This window comes from Bactrocera latifrons, unplaced genomic scaffold (assembly GCF_001853355.1).
Source record: "Bactrocera latifrons isolate USDA-ARS-PBARC rearing strain unplaced genomic scaffold, ASM185335v1 scaffold_1, whole genome shotgun sequence".
Lineage (NCBI taxonomy): Eukaryota > Metazoa > Arthropoda > Insecta > Diptera > Tephritidae > Bactrocera > Bactrocera latifrons.
This window is the reverse complement of record NW_017534407.1, coordinates 3,586,761-3,600,422: the sequence shown is the minus strand read 5'-3', so window position 1 is coordinate 3,600,422 and position 13,662 is coordinate 3,586,761. Positions and strand designations below refer to the sequence as shown.

The 13,662-nt window shown below is 28.5% G+C and overlaps 1 protein-coding gene across 6 annotated transcripts in view; it reads left to right on the top strand.

The window, feature by feature from the left end:
- Positions 1–9,567, top strand: part of LOC108978809 (putative uncharacterized protein DDB_G0286901) — a 37,078-nt gene extending 27,511 nt beyond the window's left edge. For 2 of the 6 annotated variants that reach the window (XM_018949313.1, XM_018949285.1), the window contains 4 exons: positions 2,457–2,611; positions 6,554–6,779; positions 8,020–8,261; positions 8,335–9,567. In XM_018949313.1, coding sequence (XP_018804858.1) covers positions 2,457–2,611; positions 6,554–6,779; positions 8,020–8,261; positions 8,335–8,421 — 710 coding nt within the window. In that variant the 3' untranslated portion in view covers positions 8,422–9,567. Of the gene's footprint in view, positions 1–2,456; positions 2,612–6,553; positions 6,780–8,004; positions 8,262–8,334 lie in introns of all 6 variants that reach the window. The other 4 variants (XM_018949303.1, XM_018949270.1, XM_018949294.1 and 1 more) reach the window with 3 other exon arrangements.
- The last annotated feature ends 4,095 nt before the right edge of the window (positions 9,568–13,662 follow it).

Genomic DNA, 13,662 nt, shown 5'->3' with positions numbered 1-13,662 from the left:
ACTGTATCACCCTTGAAAAATTAAAAACTTAAAAAAAAAATATCAAAACTACTTTTTAGAAAATGTTCAATTTCGAAAAAAATGTAATTTTAACATGAAATGATAAGAAATCAAGGTAGAGAATCTTTTATGAAAAAATTTCCAGTTTAATGTTGAAAAATTGAAACTTCTAAGGAATGTTAAATCTAAAAATAAAAAACAAATACTTTTTAATTTTTTTAATAAGCTTGAGATTAACCTTTTCATTTTATTTTTTCTACTCATTATTTGAGATTAAGTTTTGTTGTGGGTTAAAATGAGTTTTTATTTTTCAATCTGGATTTTGGGTTTGAAATTTTAATTTTAAATTTCTAGTCCGATGTTTGGGATTAATTTTTTTTTTTTCAATCCGCTTTATGGGCTTAGAATTTTACTTTTAAAATCTCAATCTGGTAGTTGGGATTAAAAATTGCAAAATATTGAAAAATAGACAAAAAATGACTTTGAATGCTAATTCAATTATTTTTAGTGCACTTTTTTGGAGCTGTGCTTAGGTCATTGTATTTTCGATAGGTGGCAACTCTGTTGCAAATAATTTCTACCGAATATATCTATATTGATAAGATTTTCGTCTTTTTGACTGCATTGCTGTATGTAATATTTTTCTCAATTGAAATTATTTCAATAGGTGGCAACTCTGCTGCAAAATTTATCTAAAATAATATTAAATTTAGCTGCCTAATGTTTGTATATCCGTTAGGCATACATTAAAAAAATAATAATCACTTTCTTCGTAAGGTGGCAACTCTATTACAAAATTAATGTAATATAATTAAATAAAATAGTATTACTACAATGTTCAAAAGCTGTTTTCTCAATGATTGGCTACCAGCCTTTCTGTCCAGTTAATAAAGTAGTTCGCTTAATAGAGCGTCCATTTAATAGAGCTTTTAGTGTATTTTTTTATTTCTGGTTTTTGCTATCCTATCTTTTAAGTTGGTTCGAACTGCACACAGTGTGCTAAATTTTACTAAACTCGTGACCCGTAATTTTTATATAAAGATATGTATATAACTGTATATCTATATTTTGGTTATTTACTTATCAAAAGGCAATTTAGCAATAACAAGACTTTCTTAATAAAATATGATGCAATTTATTTTATAAAAAGTGGCGTAGTTTTTCTTATTTTATCTCGGCTTTGCAGAGCTCGTGCGCCTAAGCTCTAAAAAATCGGCCGTGCGTCAGACTTGGCAAATCAGATCCGATAAATGGTTTTAGAAAATTCAAGTTTTTCTTTCCATACATTTTTCAAATTTCTCATTTCACTAAATGAAATGACAGAATTTCCAATTTAGAGAACTACTTTCCCACTAAAATCCTGCATTCGCACCGAAATGAACTCATGTTTTCAACAGTCAAGGGCTCTTAAATCGGCAGTATGCCCCAAATTTGTTGGGAACCTTAAAATATGTTGACGATGAATCGAATCCAAGTTCAGTTTCTTCGAAAAATAATCTAACACATATTCGATTTTCTTGGTAAGGGCTCTGAATATGGAACAATCATAAGGATCCACTTTCACTCTCACTTCTACTTACAATAATTTTTTATTTTTATTTTTCGTTTCAAAGTGTTCAACTTAGGTGTCTTGCGAGTATAATAGAATTTCTTGCGAAGTCGTTTAAATGCTTCTGATAAATACCAGAAGAAAAACTATTAGATCTTGGAGATCTCAACTTATGAAGACATAGTATGGTACAAATTGTTAGATATTTGTGTAGGAAGTGTAGGTATACATTTGTAGAACAGAACAGGAATTCAACGCAGAATAAAAAGTTAGTATCGTTTCCATGGGAGAGTGTCACTTTTATAGGTCGAAAAAAGACAGTATCATAAAACCAACTTTTATTAGAACATAGTCTAAATATAATTGTAATAAATACTAGAGGGAAAACATTTGAAAAAGCTTTCGCTATTTATAGCATTAGTCAAGTGTTTTGACAGACTTGTGACTATAATGACTAAGACGTCAAAACCCACTAGCTAAAACCAGTCACTTGTTTGTTAAACTGTATTATATTTCAAAAAAATTAGAAGTATCATCAAGTCATTAGCCAATCGGCAATAAGCTGGTAAGACAAATAATCACAGACAAATAATACACACTAAAATAAATAAACCGACTGCACAAGAAGTGAAATGTAGAACTACGTACTACTTATACCTGCTTATGATGATATTAGACCGATAAGCACATATTAAGTGCCAATCACTAGTTATGCGAAGACGTCATCGCACTCATTAAGACACATTTTTTTTTTTTTAATTTATTTATATATAAACATTATTTAAGGCCTGAAATTGTACACTATCCAATTAAATTTTTCTATATAAAATACTTGATTAATTTGTATTGAATAATAATAATAGCATCCTGTATAAYTCATACTGGCAACTGACTTTTTGCATTGCAGGCAAATCCTCATCTAATAGCAAAGAAGTTATCTGCGGAGATGACAAATACAAAGAAGAGGGTGACCTCTGGAATGTGGAGGCACAAACCGCATTCCTCGGACCGAATTTGTGGGACAAAGCTCTGCCGTATGATGCCGATCTTAAGGTAACACAAGTTAGTATCATTTCTGCTGCGTAGTGAAGCGTGCTTTACATTTACATACACATACGTATTTACATAAATGAATGTCTCATCTCAAATGCTAGTTTTCGTACAACACACATATGCCTACAGACAATTGCAACCACAAAAAGTAATTTTTGTTAATTAAAACAAAAATATTAAAAATTATGAAAAGTATTATTAAAAACAAATTTAGAAAATTATGAAAAAAATTCTTAAAATGTTAAAAAAAAATTTCGAAACGTTTGAAACAATTTTATAAAAAAGTATAAATAATAAACAGAAATTAAAAAAAAAAAATTGTTTGGAGCAATTTTATAAAAAGTAAAATATGAAAAAAAGTTTAAATTTGTAAAACCATTAAAACCAAATTAAAGAAATTATTGAAAATAAAAAAAAAAACATTTTTTCTTAATGTTTGACTAAATTATGACAACCAATGGAAAAAAATGTTGAAAACATTGAAATAAAAATTAAAAGTTGTTTGAAATAATTTTGAAAAAAATCTTTAAAACTATTTTAAAAAATTTCAGGAAATTAAACTTAATTATAAAATAAAAGCTAAAACATATAAAAAAAAACATTGAAAAACTGTTGAAAGGAACTTGGAAAGAAAGTTAGAAAGTCTTCGAAAAATATTTTGTTAAATATTTTGACAAATATTTGATGAAAATTCTTAGAAAATATAAAAACTAATCGAAAAAAATTTTTTTAAATAATCCAAAAAATGATTTTGAAATGATTTTGCAAAACCTTTGAAAACAAATTTAAAAAGTCTGAGAAAAATTTCAGCAAATTATAAAAGAAAAGCGAGAACATATCGAAGAAAATTTAAAAATTGTTGAAACTAACTTGCGAAAAGAGATTAGAAAAAATTCGAAAAATATTGTGAAACATGCAAAAAAAAACTAGAAGAAGAAATAAAAAAATATTTCAAAAATTATGAAAAACATTAGAAAACATAAATTGTGAAAAGAATAATAGGGAACTTTTTTGAAAACATTTCAAAAAAAATTGAAAATAATCAAAAATAAAAAACGAAAAAATATCGAACAAAATTTGAAAAATTGTTAAAAGAATTTTTGAAATCTTTTGAACCACAGTTTTAAAATCTTCGAGAATATTTCGGAAGATTTTTAATTAACATCCAAGAATTTTCAAATTAAATATTTCAAAATTTTTTGCAAATAATTTATAAAAAAATTAAAAAAGGTTTTGAAAAACTTTTGAAAAAATATTTAAAAAAATAAAAAAGCATAAAGTATGTTAAGACGATGTTCGAAAAGTTTTGAAAAGTTTTTAAGAATTTAATGTATCAATAAAAAAATTTTAATATTAAAAGAAATCCAAAATGTTTTGAAATGTTTTCAAAAAACTGTCTTTAAAAATTAAAAAAAATAATATAGAAAAAATACTTTAAATAATAAGAAAACGGTTTGAAAATGTTTTGAAAAATAATTTGAAATAAGTATTTTTGAAAATTAAAAACAATATCCACTTTTTTAAATATTAAACAAAAGTTTGAAAATGTTTCTAAATAATTTCAAAAAAAGTATTTTAAAAACTTTAAAAAATAGCGAAGAATTTCTAAATATTAAAAAAAAGATGAAAATGCTTTGAAAAATATTTAATAACTGCCGAAAGGCGGTAAGTTAGCGATCAACGAAGCCTTTCAGAGAACTCACCAGTCTTACACATACACACAAACAGCGAATACACAGCGTTACTATTTCATAAATCATGAGCTTTCAAGCTTTCGTAGTGCTATTCGCATTGTAAATAAATTGGAATTTATATAAAGTTAATAAAATAATTCACCGATGAATGCAAAATAGTAGAAAAAATACACACATATGCATAACCACTTTCAATACATACATACATACATAAATGCAACGTGAGTGTTCTTTGTGCGTGAAAAGTATCGGTATATACATATATGTATGCACTGTATTTAAAATGTGTTGTATGTATTTCTGCGAATTAATTGCATTAAATTCTTAGCTTKCTTAATGCAGTGCTTGAGATTTAATATTTAATTATTATCTTAGGGATGACTAGATTTTAAAAAGCGAAAACACGTGCAAGTTAAATGTGACACATTACTGATGCTAAGTGGCATTTTTGGTTTTTGTTTTATAATTTGATATTAGTGCTGAAATCTCGCTGATAATAGAACGGATTTACATGTCACTATAAGTGATAAGTGATAAGACTTTGATTCGTATGTAATGGAATATTTGTAACCCAGTCCTTGAATTACATTTACTGCTTTGAATCTCGTAACAACCGAGTTTCAACAAATGGCGACTGTGAAGTAGAGTGATCGTTGAAATCAAACAAAACAACGAATAAAATCAATTTCATTTCTTTAGTGAGAGCAATTGTATTCCTTAAATTGAGCCCTGCTATTATTTGCACTTGCTAAAAAGGCACGCTCCTTAAAAGCTTAGTAATAAGTAATCATATTTTGAGTGAAAGCTCAATGATTTTCTTAAATAAAATAATCTAAAACTTAATAGAGAATTTCTGACTGTGTAACTCTTTTTGTTTCAAGTGAAACTTTTTTAGCTTTGATACTCCGAAAACTAAATTCAAAGTTTTGGGTATTTAGTAGAGTACATAATTATAGGAAATCCCTTTCAAAACACCAAAAGCTTAATGGGTTTTCTCCGCTTCCTCCGCGATTCTAATTAGTAAATTTTATATAAAAGAAATATAATTGAAAGAAATGATCACTTATTGGCATGGATTATGTCTAAAAATTCAGTTTAAAATATATGTTAGCAGAGCTGCCACCTGCTTAAAAATTAAAAAAAAAAATAATAATTATAATAAAAAAAAAAAAATTCAAATATTAGCATGAATCTAAAAAGGTCTGAAATTCAGTTAAAAATATATTTTAGTAGAGTTGCCACCTACTTGAATAGTCTAAGTAAAAGAATTATAAAGGAAAGAAATAGTCAAATATTGCTAATGAGCTGCTGAAAATATAGCTTAGAAGAGTTGCAACATGTATAAATTTGATAAAGAGAAACAATGAAAAAGTTTGATTTATTGACTTATTGAATATTGGTGTTGAGCTAGAGAGTTTCAAAAACACGAATAAAAATATATTTTATGAGTGTTGCCACCTGTTGCAAGTTGTATTTAATTTCAATTGACAAAACTGATGGGTAACAAAGTAAAGCAATCCTAATTAAACTGAGAGAATGAATTCTTTTTAAAAAAGAGTTGCCACCTGTTTCAATTTTTTATTAAATTTAATTGATAAACCCTATGGGTAACATATCTAGAAGGCGTACGTTTTTTTGAAAAAGTTGCCACTTGTTATATTTTTTAATTGAAATAATTTGTCAGTAAAATTAAACGTTACCAAATGAGCATCAAAACTTTTAGCGATGAGTTCTAACGTAGCTATTTTTCACTTCATATCGAAGGTTTTAATTCTAACAAATTAATCAAATGCAGTCAATATAATACAAACAGCTTAAGTATTGCACTTGAGATGATAATATTGATAAGAACGAGAATCGAATAACTACTTCACTCTCTAAAAGTTTTTTACAAAACTCGTTTAATAAGTTTAGAAAATTATAGCCAGAAGCAACACCTTAGCCACATACTTACGTGTTTAATAATATTTTTTTCCCAATTTTTTTTTTTTTGTTTTTTTTGCTTCAATCACTGCTAAAATAAATAGTTGCGCTTACGTTTTTTTAACAAAATTATATGTACGTTTTTTTTGTCCCCTCGGCAAATGTGTGTAATACGAATACCAACTATTTTGAATATTTTCAAAAAGTTGTTTTTTATTTTTTGTTATATTTTATAAAATTTTAAATTAATTTCCAACATCCAGCCAATAATTTGCTTTTGTTTATTTCTTGCTTGCCACAAATATGTATATGTATATATATAAACAACAAACAGTATGCAGATTTGGATGAATTCTTGTCGGAGAACAATATACCTGATGGCTTGCCCGGCTCCCATTTGGGACACTCAAGTGGTTTGGGGCATCGATCAGATTCGCTGGGCCATGCAGCTGGTCTGGGGCTGGGTCTTGGCCATATAACGACGAAGCGTGAACGTTCCCCATCGCCATCGGATTGTATAAGTCCGGAAACATTGAATCCACCATCGCCGGCTGAGTCAAGTGAGTAAAAAAAAATTGCAAAGTATTGTTGAAAAAATTTCTTATTGTTTTTTTATGACTGATTATCCTTTCCCTTTTTATGCTAGCACTAGTGTTTTACTATGAATATAACCTGAAATTTCATTAGTACTTCTACCTTATTATTCTAGAAAGTATACGAATATAAAACTTTAAAGTTCTCAATAATGAACGGAAAAGTGGAGAAATCGTGAGCTTGAAATTTCTTTTAAAAAAATCCACTTTTAAGTTAATTTTATTTTAAATATTCACTATTATTTAATTCCGTATATTTCTATATTTTTATGTACACCATAGAGCCATTAAAGCTTCCCATCTTGAAGTGAAAGCTCTGTGTAGAAATTGAGCAATTAAAGCTTAACGTCATTGAGTGAAAGCTCGGTATGGGAATTGTCTTTAAAGCAACTATTAAAATAATAAATGCGAATCTTAATAAGAATAATTTAATTTTCAAAATGAAAATTCTTTTTATTAAATGGGGTTACGTACAGCAAAATATCGATATAGGAAATTTTTCGTTCAAAAACTGTTTTTTCATTAATTTTTGTTTGCCTGAAAACTATTTCTGCGATCTGCAGAATATGTATCGTTTCAATAACTAAAAAGACCTTTGGCAAAATAGCGTAACTTCAACCGAATTTCTTTAGTTCTAGACAAGATTAAGGATTTAATTAGACAGTGCCCAATATAATTTGAATATTTGAAAGAGATAAGTAGCTGGTAAAACATCTTTCTTAAGATCTTGAAGTTTAGCTTTTGGTATTCGACTAATCGACTAACCGTATAGGGCATTATTCTAACAATAATATTCGGTTTGCAGTATTCGGATAGTCGTAAGTCGTCCACTATTCGGTTAACCGCTCACTTTCGACTATCCAATTAAGATAAGATTGATAAACGAGATTGCACCGCGACCTCTGTTTTATTGTGCCCCTATAAATATTAAGTTATAGAATTTCGAGAATTTGTATATCAAATTCAAGGTACCTGTCATTTTTGTATATCACATCGTTGTATATCACGTTTTGTTTTTAGTGTTGTAAAACTTTTCCAAACAAAATTGTAACTGGCGCATGCATAAATCCAGCTCTAAGCACAATTTATTGTCTACCTCCCGCCTAATTCCTGCTTGCTTTGAATTTCGTTTTGTCATTTCTCTTAATTTAGTTTGCCACGAACAGTTTCTGAAGCATTGTTAATGTTTAAGTATTTGACATTTCAGCTTTCTCCTTTGCATCGTCGGGGCGGGATTTCGATCCGCGCACCAGAGCATTCTCCGATGAAGAGCTCAAACCGCAACCGATGATCAAGAAATCACGCAAACAGTTTGTGCCCGACGAACTGAAGGACGATAAATATTGGGCACGTCGCCGGAAGAACAACATTGCCGCCAAGCGATCACGTGACGCACGCCGCCAAAAGGAAAACCAAATAGCGATGCGTGCCAGATATCTGGAAAAAGAAGTGTGTACCAAACAAATATTTGTTATTGTATGCTTTATTAATTTTTTGTTGTTATTTCTTGTTTTTATTGAAGAATTCGACATTACATCAAGAAGTGGAACAGTTGAAACAGGAAAATATGGACTTGCGTGCGCGTCTCTCAAAATTCCAAGATGTGTAATGTTAAGAAGTACCACCCTCCTTCCCCTGAAAAAAAAAAGAAAATTATTAAATATATATATATATATACATAAATGTAAATGTATATATAGATGTGTATATCACCTCCAAAAATCACAACCACCAATCTAAAATGCAACCAAGCAGGCAACAACTTATGTATAATATAAGTAACCCAAAACAACCGTTAACCGTAAGGGCGGAAAAGGAACTGGAAATGGTTAGAAAATGAACCGTTATGCAGCTCACCGCAAACAGCCGTTAGAAAACTCATGCCACACACATACTTTCACATACAAACATATACACACACATATATGCAATTGCCTACCTGTACCAGCGGTACAGTTATATGGACATAAATATATATAACTTAATATATATATTTATATATTAGTATACAGCTTATAATTGAGAAAGATGAATTGATAACGGTACACAGAAATTATTTGAAGCAGTTTTTAATTAGCCTTGCAAAAAAGTACAGACAAAGTATGAGAAAACAACAACAACTAATTCCCACAAGCTGCGGMAGAAGATGAGTGCAAAGAATATATAGTATAAAAGAGAAGCAAAAGAAGCATAAAACCAAACATATTTATAAAATTGAATATACATATACAAATACAAATATACTAACAAAATTCAGCGCTTAACACAATATTGAAAGAGAAAGAAATCAGAAAAAATAACAACAACAACAAAGCGTCTAAGTCTGGCTAAAACATAACTAACTAATTCATGAAACAACGAGACGGGAAGAAAAGAGCAAATGTGAAGATCCGAGTGAGCGGTATTTGGGCGTGGAGGTCGCGCGAGCCTTTCTTGCAGAGTGTGGGATGTTTGTATAATAACTATAACAATAACAGCAGTAAATAGTAACGGGGCAACTGAAAATCGGCAAGAAAGCCAATGGAATATTAAATTTGTTAAACAAATATGTAAATGAAAGAACAACAAAAAACACAACAACTATTACAACAAACACAAAGAAAATAAACATATGTATGTATGTATACTAGATAAGTACATAATTTATATACAAAAGCAGACATGTACGTGCTGCAAATTAAGGACAACAACAACAAAACATTATTTTAAAATTATTGTTAAAATGAAAGCAAAAGAAAATCAAGAAAGTCAGACAAAAAACAAACTGCTTACAAATATTTAGACTAAATTAATATAAATAATTATAAAATAGTTGCATAAAGTTATACATAAATTAAATAAAAGTTTATARATAAATAAAACAACAACAAAACAATAAGAAGCACTATGTGAAATTTAGAAATAATTGAAAAAACAATGGTAAAATTAAAAAAAAGCATTGCTTATATACAAAAATACACATACACATATATACACACACCCACACACAATACATAGGCACGTAAAGCCAGCTGAGCAGCTAATTTAGATACGTTTCTCACGCAAAAGGCTGCAAATGTACAGGCAGCTGCAAAAAGTTGCCAGCAATGTGATGCAGAGATATGAGCAACATGTTGCAGCAATATTTGTTGCACGTAATTAAAAGACATTTTCCAATATTGCCGAAGAAATAAGAATTAGACAAATTCTTGGCAACATAGATTGCAATCAGGTATGTTTCAGCAACATCAGTTACTCGTAAATGTTGCAACAAAAAATATTGCTTGAAATAAAATTAAATTTTCTGACTAAAACGTATTGAAACATGCTTAGCAACAAATATTGCTATTGCTAATGTTGCAGGATGTCTAAAAATATTGCTGCAACATATGTCGTAAACACCAAAACTGAGCGTAAATATCGTGCATGACTTTCCTTTTTATTTCCGTAGCAGCAAACTTTTTATTGTGAAAAAGAAAAGCGATCATCGAAACTCAACAATTGGTAATATTAGACTGAGAAAACCAATTTTCTAATGTTATTATTGCCAAATTTATGTAACATGCTTCAGCAACATAAGTTGCGATTATAAATATTGTAGCAACATATGCAATTTTTCATACAAGTTTCAGATAATTTTTCTGATGTTACTCACTGCTATGTTTACTTAACATGTTTCAGCAACATATGTTGCCATTAAGAATGTTGCAACAATAAATGCAATTTTTCTTAGTTCATTATCAGTTATCTTCAGTTCAGTTTTTTAGTTTTGTTCATTACTAAGTTTCCTTAACATGTTTCAGCAACATATGTTGCGATTCAGTATGTTTGCAGCAACATATGCAACTTTTATCAATATTAGCTTCAGTTATTTCTTTTTAGATTTTTTCATTACTAATTACTGTTAACATGTCTCAGCAGTATATGTTGCGATTGAAAATGCTGCAGCAACATTTTCAACTTTTCGTCAAAATTAGCTTCAGTTAGTTTTTTTTAGTTTTGTTCATTACTAAGTTTCCTTAACATATTTCAGCAACATATGTTGCAATTCAAAATGTTGCATCAGCAAATTTAATTTGTTCGAAATCATGCTTAATTTGTAACTGTGCGCATAAATTAGCTTCAAAGATCTCTATATATAACAAATCTGTAAAAAAGCACTTTCCTCAAAAACTAGAACAAAAGGAAAAGCAAAAGAAGCCTAAGCAAAAGCTAAAACATCTATTTTTTCTTCTTCTAATTCAAAATTAATTCGTGATTTAAATCATTCAAAGTCCACATGTTACGCGAGCCATCATGTTAATATATTGTTGCTCACGAACTCATTGTTGCTGGCAACATTTCTGCAAACTGCAATCCCAACTGGAAACAGACATACATATGTATGTAGATGACTCAATATAATTACCACTGCGAGGCAAGAAAATTAAAATGCGCAATAATACTGACTCAAAAGGCTTCAACAAAACATAAAATATGAAAATCAATTTAAAAGTAAAATTAAGTAAAACGTTAAATATTAATATTAGTGACTTGAAAGTTAGAAAATAAAAAGGAAAAACTGATTGACATAAAGCAACCTAAAACAATACGGAAATTGTGTACCTAAGTTTATTATTAAAAGTACACACATAAGAGAATAATTAGAAATTACATGGCTTACATTAAAATAGCAAGACATTTCTTTTTTAATATATTGCCCAAACGCTAAGACATGAGTTGACTCAAACAATTTTGTTCATAAAATTTATAAACATACAAACACACTTGTTTCCTAGACTGAGTTGTGCTAGATTTCAAAAATTTGTTAGGGTTGTGCTAACGGATATAGCGGAATGCAGTGGCAATAGTTAAAACATTATTCCGATTTTTGAAAATTCAAAATATGGCCAGAAATTCTGTGTGGTATTTGCAAATAAAGCTTTGTGGCAATGGTTCAAAATCGTTGACAAACGATCTTAATATGAATAATCATTATGATAAACCAGACTTTTTGAATTTRAAAAAAAAAAAAATATTATCAATAAAATATAATAGATTTTATAATTCTCTGGCGAAATTTATAAACTTTTGAAAAATATGAACATGTGAAACAGTGAACTGTAAACAAGAAAGCTATTCAAAATTATGAACATGTGGAACAGTAAACTGAAAGTTCGAAAACGAAAGGTAAAAATTTTTGAAAATATGAAAAAATTTATTAGAAAATCGAAAATCATGAATTTTGCTTCTAAATAGGTACATAAAACTGGGAAAAAACACTTTTGCCGTTCGTTAACAAAAAATAAACACTTGTTCTAATTCCGTTGCATCTTTAACAGACTGACTCTCCGCAGCAGTGAGTTGTATTAAGCTGATACATGAAATTTTAGCGACTAATGAGAGTTCTACCAAAATTTTGCTGCAGTGTTCATTAGTACCGCGTCCAGTTTCAGAATTTGTTGCCACGAAAGTTGCTTGCGTGCATTATTCACTTCCAGTTATAACGAATTAGACACTCAAAAAATGAGAAAAAATAGTTCCATCGTGAAACGCTGAAAACTGGCGTTCCTTTCAAGAAAAAATTCAAGCTTATGTTTGAAATATTTTTTGTCGAGCAAATATTTTTTTTAAAGAAATATTTTATTTTTTTCGAAAATCGCTTTTCCTCCCTCCACCTTATCAATTTGCGCTTCCGTTAAATGTTTTATTGCCAATTATCCCTTAATCATTATCGTAGAGTTAAAGTTGACTTATAGTGTGTAGAAACCGTTATGTTAAAATATTACATCTGAAATGTGTGTAATATGTTGCAAATTAGTTTGAAATGTAGTTTTTGTGAGTGTATGAACATAAGAGCATATAAATAAATTATAATTGTTTTTTATAAAATTATACACATATATTTATATGCGGTAGTAAAACTCTTCTTTAGTAAAAACTTTTTCTTCTGTTTGTTATAACTGGTTAACAATTGTTTATAATAAATAGTTTATTTAGATGACTTGTTAATACTAAACTCAATAATAGTTTATAATTATACTGAGTTGATTGCAGACGCTGTAAAATATAATAAATGAAAATACTGGGTGTGTAGTGCTACACCTTTCCTTAAGGCAACAATAAATCATTAAATAAAGCATAATTCACAGTTTGTACCTAAGCCGCGCCTTTATTTAATGATTATGCAAAATGCAGTTAATTATTGTATGTTTTTTTTTGCTAAAATCAGTGCCGATATATTTTAAAATTGAAACAAGTTGAAGTGTGTTTTGATATTCGTTACAAAAAAATAAAAACTGTTAATAAAAAATTTTATTTGAAATGATTTGTGTATCAAAAATTTTACATAACTTTGTTTTTTTTAATAAAAATGAGAACTTTGTAAATTTAGAAAACAATCCGAGACTAAAATAACCTTTTAACAAAACGAGATATTATAATTTTTTTGTCTTCAATATTGTTATAGTATACTTTTAAATTACTACAGGGTGTGCTTTTTTTAACTTTATTTTAGCATAAAAATAAACTCAACATAATTACTTTTGATGGTGCAAAGTACTACTTGTTTGTAGAAATTTTTAAAATTTCCTCTCTTTTCTAATCTTTGTTTTTAACTTGAAAAAGTCTCCAAATTGTTCTTAAAGACTTTTAGTAAATTTCTCAGACATTTTTAAACTTATTTAATTTAAATCAAAACAGTGCTTAAATAATATCAATTAAAAATATAATGCAACCCCTGTATACACACAATACGTAAAATGGCTTTAGCCGACAGTTTCATTTTAAAAATTTTAATTCAAAATTTTACGAGCTGAAACATGGTAACAGATATGTTTTTTTTTGACAAATTACATCTTTTAAAAATTAAATTCAATAAAAAAAAATTTAA